Source organism: Balaenoptera borealis, assembly GCF_965194805.1.
Source record: "Balaenoptera borealis genome assembly, chromosome: 11".
NCBI classification, from domain to species: Eukaryota; Metazoa; Chordata; class Mammalia; order Artiodactyla; family Balaenopteridae; genus Balaenoptera; species Balaenoptera borealis.
Genome location: NC_138868.1, coordinates 26,673,664 through 26,681,045, shown reverse-complemented (window position 1 = coordinate 26,681,045; position 7,382 = coordinate 26,673,664). Strand labels below are relative to the sequence as shown.

Genomic DNA, 7,382 nt, shown 5'->3' with positions numbered 1-7,382 from the left:
AGAAAACATATTTAAAACATTGCAGATAAAAATCTGTTTTGTCCTCTACTCCCCTTCCCTTCCCAAACACGTCTATGTTTCGTAACTTTATCAAAGCCAGGGGAAAATTTAAAATGCTAACGGAAGTAAACTGCCATATAAAAACTGCCGTTTACTTCATGTTTCCTCTTAGGCTTCAGAGCACCATTGTTGGAGAAACAGGAAAGAGCAGTGAGGTATTTGGAGGCTGGCATGTTTCCAAGGCACCACATTGGGTCGTACTTCTAATACCATGTTAAATAAGTTTTCCATTTTAAGGTTTCTTTGATTATAAAATAATTACTGGAAATTTAGAAAATAGAGAAAAGTGTAAAGAAACTAAAAATCACTAGTAATCCACTATCCAGAGAGATCTGTCAACATTTTGGTATTGCTTGCTATTAGTCTTTCTATTAGCATATTTGACCATTCTATAGAATTTTATATCTTGGTTTTTCCCTCTGTGAGTCGTTTCCTAGGTCATTAAAATTTCTCATAAGCAAATATCAGTGGCTGCAAAATACTTCTTATGGATGTGTGATCATTTAACTGTGCTATTGTTAACATTTGTTTCCAATTTATCCCTATAAAAAATAAATGTAATTTCTTGAAAAAAATCTTTTATGGTCTTCTCAGATTCTCAGATAAAATCCTCTGTTGAAAGGGAATATATTTTAGAAGTATGGAATAGGATGAGAATTAGATTAAAATTTCCCAAGATTCCAGCCACCATCAAACATTTTGATGTAAATATTCAGGACTCCTCTGTATATACACTTTAAAAAAGTTTGTATCATATTTATGTCATTTTCTATGTTGGGTTAAAAACATTTTTAACATTTCCCTCTAGAAAGAGCATGGCTCCATCATATTCCATGTTCCATAATTTAATATATTGTTGGACATTCAAGTTGTTGGAAAACATTTACTGTTATAAATTAGGCTATAATGAATGTCATTTGTTCATAAATCTTTGTGAAGATCTTTGAGTACTGCCTTACATTAAAATCTTTTCCAATCTGATAAAAATGGCATATTTGTAACGTTGTGTTTTCAAAGTGAGATTATATAGTAATAATTTTTAAAATGAGTTTAACTGTTTACATTTAACCTCAGTTCCCTAAAGGGAACTTTCGGATTGCTCTATTTGGTTCCTGAGAATTCTAGTCAGCCACCAGTCCCCTCAGAGTCTTAGCCTCTGATCCTTAGGGTAATGCTGGGTTCATATTCGTCTGATTGCCTATGTTCCTATGAAATAACAGATGAAAATAAAAGTATCAGCACAGGACCACCAAGAGACCTTCAGTCGTTTAACTTCTGTGGGCCTCAGTTTTCTCATCAGCTTCTTTTAGTTACAAAACGCTGTTACTGTAAAGAGTAACTGATGATAATGGATAAAAATGCGCATAAATGTATATTTCTCATAACGTCTGGCATGTGTGTTCAGCGTACTTCATGTAGTTCACAGGGTCAAAATGAGTGTTAGTCATCCGTGCAACACTGAGAACCAGCTTCCTAAGCGCCGTGGGCAGTGTGTCAGTTTCATGCAATACTGAGAATAGTTACAGAGAAAGAGACCAAATCTAAATGTAGGTTGCTACTGATTTTGGAGTAAAATGATTGATGATCTGTATGACATAATGGTCCTGTTTTGCCAACAAAATGCTAGAAGCGTTCTGGTGCATTTGATATCAAGTACAAATTACCCAATTTTCCAAAATCGTGATTCTTTGACTTTTAATCTTGAAAAAGGAAGGAGACATTTATACATATCTGCTTTAGTTTGTTTCCCTTTACCTACTTGGTGGGAGGGGCAGGAAGGATTGGCTGTACAGAGAAACAAGATGTAATTTTAAAGTTTACACTTAACAAAACTTGTCCTATTTAGCTTAATTTAGGTTTTGCAGCCTGCAGAAGTAATTCTAGTTACAGGGATGCTCCCACATATCTTTGCTCCTTCCTTTCCTTCTCATAAAAGTCACTTGCCTCCTAACCTCTTTCTGCCTGACTCAAAAGATCTACTCTGGCCTAGAACTTCCCCTACCCTGGTACTAGTCCTCTTTATTTAAGCCTGCGGTTGCATTTTAAAATTTAACTTAAATGAACCTAATATCATTGGCTGTGTAAAATAAGTGGCTTTCTTTGCTTACTCTGGCCCCTCTCCCATCCTCATTCCTGGGTATAATCAAGATTGCAGCAGGCTACCAACCTAACCCCCGCTCTAAGAATAAAAAACACTCTTCATGTTGCTCTGGATCTGTAGGGGAAAAGTGGATTAGCTCATGATAACTACCTAGAATTTTACAGGATTGATGTGGACAGTATGCATAAAAATATGTTGAAAAATGTAAAGAACTTATATTCCCTTTCTGGCTATAAGTCTTCATAAAATTCACTTTTCATTTGGAACAGGAGTTGGCAAACTTTTTCTGTACAGAGCCAGAGTAAATATTTTTGGCTTTGTGGGCCAAGTGGTCTCCTCACAACTGCTTGATTCTGTCATTGCAATACAAAAGCAGCCACAGAACTACAGGCAAAGGAATGGGTGTGGCTACGCTCTAGTAAAATTTTACTAAAGCAAAGCAGTAGGCTGCGTTTGGCCTGCCAGCTGTCATTCAACAGCCCCTGATTTAGAAAAGTGTACGTAAGCAAGTAAACAGGCATCATAAAGAGACTAGATTGGCCTGGTTTAATCCAGGGATCAAAGCATTTTCAGTAGACTAGGCAAGAGTTGATCTGCTTTTAAATTTGTCCCACATTAGATGTTAATTGGTAATCAAGGTTCAGCTGGGACAATGATTCATAGCATAGTGCTTGATGCCTAGTGACAATCACTTAGCTAAACAGACATTTAGTGTTTTACATGCACCAGTATTTTGAGAAGAAATTTTTTATATTATGAAAATTGAGAAGGTTATGTAGCATGCAACTAAGAGCCAAGATACCTAGTCAAAGTCCACTGCAGACTGTGTTCCTAATGACTTTGGAAAATTACTTCACATTTGTGTCACTGCCTCCTCATCTGTTTTTAAAGATGTAGGACTGTTGTGGGAATATTTCTTCAAAAAAGTTTTAAATTCTATAAATATAAATTCTTAACAACATTAATTAACAGAAGAGGCATTAGGAATCAGATACAAAGAACTTCCCTATTGGGTTTATTATAAAAATGGGCTTGAAAGGGAGATGTGAAGTGTTCCATCATACCCTTAAACTGTTTGAAAATAGGACAATTAGAAGTATTAAGTATTCAACCCAATTAGAATGGGTGTCTAACTTTGATACTCAAGCTTATTTTTGCTTTTGCTTTGATTCTATGACTTATCCAATTAGCCAAGGTCAGAACTTAGATTTCCCAGTGCCTGGCCCACTGCGCTTTAGTTACCATAGTTTAAAGATTGTACACTTGAACATCAAGCTGAAACGATTTGTTTTTGAGCTCAATTATGCAAAGGTGGAAAAGGTAGATCCTGATTTTAGTTTCAACTTTCCCAAAGGGAGAGTTATGCTATCTTGAGGTTTCTCCAATTTAAAAATGGAAATTAAATGTACTGTTAGAACCTATTACTTGTTAAGGCTGTGTTAGTATTATAATTTTCACTTTAGATGTGCTAAAGGAAAAGTTGTTTAATTGCATCTCTAAAATTTAAAATATACAGTGACTATGCAGTTGTTTTTTTTGTCATTTTTCCTAACCTTTTTAGGTTACCTTTTAGCAGTTATACCTGTAATTGTTTTTTAGACTTTGAACAATACAGCCTTTTTTTTTTTAATACAGCCTTTTTTGCACTGAAGTTTTTTGCACACTAAGTTAAAAAACTTACAAATTTTCCCCAAAAAAAACCTGTCAGTTACTTTTCATATGACAAATGGACTCTTGGAGCCATATAATCTCTACAAATACTTTGCTTAATATTTATATCCATACTTGATATATTTATGAATATTTGATCCTTTCACATACTGTGTTTTAATTGAAATAATATAAAATAGACAAATTCTTCCTTTGCAATAGTCAGTTTCCCAAAATAATATAAATTAACTTAAGCACTATTAAAAACAACTGAACTCTATTGATTAGATTATTTAAGGCATCTTTTATTAAAATTTTAAATGCTCAAATGAGTGAACTATTTTTTTTAATAGTTTAAATAAATAAATGCTCAAATGCCACTATTCCTAAACTTAGGTGACTAAAAAATATAAGTACATAATACACTACCTCACACTCTCCTTCCCAAAACAGGCTGGATTATATCTATTTGATTTATACACTGTGACTTTTTCCTGCTGTTTTCCATCAAACTTAATTGTGAAAAATGGTGCCATGTTGCCCTCTTGATATTATTTTGAAGATCAGTTAGGTCTTAAAGCATCCAGATGCACACAGTTCTACACATATCTGTAGAATTAGCTCACTAAGGTCTGCTCCGCAATATTTTTAATTGACTTACATGTTCTGTGGGAAAAGAAGAATCACAAAAAGTCTTTGCAATTGCATTCCTCTCTTCACTGGGCTCTCCCCTGGGATCTGGATGGATACTCGAGTTATTCAAAATGTCAGCAACTCTGTTAATGCTGGTAGTATCTGGTTGACAAAGAGGAAATGACAACTGAGTTTTATTCTCCAGGCACTCATTTTAGTGACTAAACTTGTTTTTCTCTGATCCCATGCTTTGTATTTAAAAAGTAACAATTTCTATTTTCTTCTCACTTTGAACACTTGTTTCCATAGACTTTGCTCTTACATTAGGCATTTCATTTCAGAAAACAATTTTTTTATTGCTACTTTCTAAAACCTGCTGATTTCACATTAAAATTAGTGACATGGTATAAATATCTTCCAAAGCAATATAACCTACCTTAAAACGTTACCCTTATTCCCCTGGTTACTGCACTGCCTGCACATGTATTTATATAGTGAACGTCTTAGCAATTCAAAGGGAAAAGTCTGAACCAACTGAAAGATTTGTAAAATATATTTAAAAAGAAATTGGCCATCATAAAAAATCCAACAAAGGGCTGTCTAGTAGGGAGTCATTGGGCTTTAATAAATAGATAACAATGATTTAGAGAAACATGTCTTGTAAGGTTAAAAGATATTTAGGAGTATCTTTTATAAGTTTGAGTATTTTACAAGTTGAATTTCTATAGAATTTTAGTCATCTCTCCTTCCAGCCTAATTTATATCATTGAGATTTAATTTAGAAGAAAGGTCTTGTGAGAAAACGGTAAATGTTAGACCAGTCCATTGACTAACAGCATTAAACTAACCGCAGCATTTGACACACAAAATTAATGGAATCTGAACTTTAATACATTTTATTATATTAGGAAAATTACAGTTTGTGAAGTGAGATTTTACAGTGTTTTGGTGTTTTCTATTTCCCCCTATATTACTTCTCCATTCATGCCAGTAAACAAGATATACTTATTTTGCTTTTAATTCCCACATTTTCTTTTTAAAATTTTCTCAATTTCCTTTTTAAAGGAAGCCTGTTAAGTCAGAAGGCCATGCAAAGCTTTCCTTGTAATCCATATTTCTTCACTGGGTCTAAACGCATATTGTTAAACAGGCAAAGTTCCCGTAAAATCTAAGACTGTCTTCGACAACCTCGACAACTTTGAGATTGCTATTAGCAAAATAAACATATTTTTATCATGATCATACTTCTTAAACAATAGTTATTTTTAAGTAACATTTATACAGCACCTATATATGTTATGTAGTATATCTCTATGTTAAAATATCTTCAATATTAAAATTTTCAAATACACAAAAGTGAAGAGTATGAACGTCAATGTACTCATCACCCACCTTCAGTACTTCAATATTAAGTCACGTATTTCATCCATTTACCTCTCTCCCTAATTTTTTTTTTTTTAGTTCTGGAGGATTAAAAAAAAATTGTTTTATAATCTTTTGTTTCTGATTATTTTAAGAATGATCTAAGTTTTTGGAACACTGCAATCCATTTAAGATTCTTTTGTTATAACTTCCCAAGTTTCCTACACTTTGGTTTTTTTTTTTTTAACATTTTTATTGGAGTATAATTGCTTTACATTGTTGTGTTAGTTGCTGCTGTTTAACAAAGTGTATCTGCTATACGTATACATATATCCCCATATCCCCTCCCTCTTATGTCTCCCTCCCACCCTCCCTATCCCACCCCTCTAGGTGGACACAAAGCACCGAGCTGATCTTCCTATGCTATGCGGCTGCTTCCCACTAGCTATCTGTTTTACATTTGGTAGTGTATATATGTCCATGCCACGCTCTCACTTCGTCCCAGCTTACCCTTACCCCTCCCCGTGTCCTTAAGTCCATTATCTACGTCTGCATCTTTATTCCTGTCCTGCCCCTAGGTTCTTCTGAACTTTTGTTTTTTTTTTTTAGATTCCATATATATGTGTTAGCATACGGTATTTGTTTTTCTCTTTCTGACTTACTTCACTCTGTATGACCGACTCTAGGTCCATCCACCTCACTACAAATAACAATTTCGTTTCTTTTTATGGATGAGTAATATTCCATTGTATATATGTGCCACATCTTCTTTATCCATTCATCTGTCGATGGACACTTAGGTTGCTTCCATGTCCTGGCTATTGTAAATAGTGCTGCAATGAACATTGTGGTACATGACTCTTTTTGAATTATGGTTTTCTCAGGGTATATGCCCAGTAGTGGGACTGCTGAGTCGTATGGTAGTTCTATTTTTAGTTTTTTAAGGAACCGCCATACTGTTCTCCATAGTGGCTGTATCAATTTACACTCCCACCAACAGTGCAAGAGAGCTCCCTTTTCCTGGAGGATTTTTAAAGCAAAACTTGCACATTGTTATTTCATGTGGTGGTTTGAAAGAGTAAAGCATTCTCTACTATCTGAAGTATTTAATATTTGAATGTATTAATACAGGCATATAATTATTAAGGGATTCAATTTAAAGTGTTTCAAACAATGATAAATATCAATGATATGAAAGGTATTAATGTTACACCTCACTATTACTTGCAAAATAAAAGAACAAAGCTAGATTTGTGGTGCTGGTGAAGGGACAGATAAAAATAGAAAAATTAAGGAAAGAGGGAAAAAATTGGGAGAAGAAAGTGACAACATAGGAGAGAAACTAAAACATAGTTCTGAGAGAAGGAAGTTTGGTTTTTTTTTTGTATGTTTTTTGTTTTTTGTGTTTTTTTAGTATAGAAAGAAAAGGAGTAAACATAACACTGGCAGAAGCCGTATCAACAACTTCACTGCATTTGCTCTAGAAAGTAAAAAAAGAGACTTGGATTAGGTAGATGTTCCTAATTTAAAATTAATGACCCAGACTTGTGGTTGTTTTTGCTATTTTCAGTTCTTT

At 34.0% G+C, this 7,382-nt stretch overlaps 1 protein-coding gene across 2 annotated transcripts in view; it reads right to left on the bottom strand.

The window, feature by feature from the left end:
* The window catches only part of CCDC73 (coiled-coil domain containing 73), a 106,423-nt gene that overhangs the window by 1,024 nt on the left and 98,017 nt on the right, over window positions 1-7,382 (bottom strand). Inside the window, exon 16 of one of the 2 annotated variants that reach the window (XM_082343695.1) lies at window positions 4,473-4,606. In XM_082343695.1, coding sequence (XP_082199821.1) covers window positions 4,473-4,606 — 134 coding nt within the window. Of the gene's footprint in view, window positions 1-470; window positions 4,607-7,382 lie in introns of those variants that run through there. The other variant, XM_082343694.1, reaches the window with a different exon arrangement.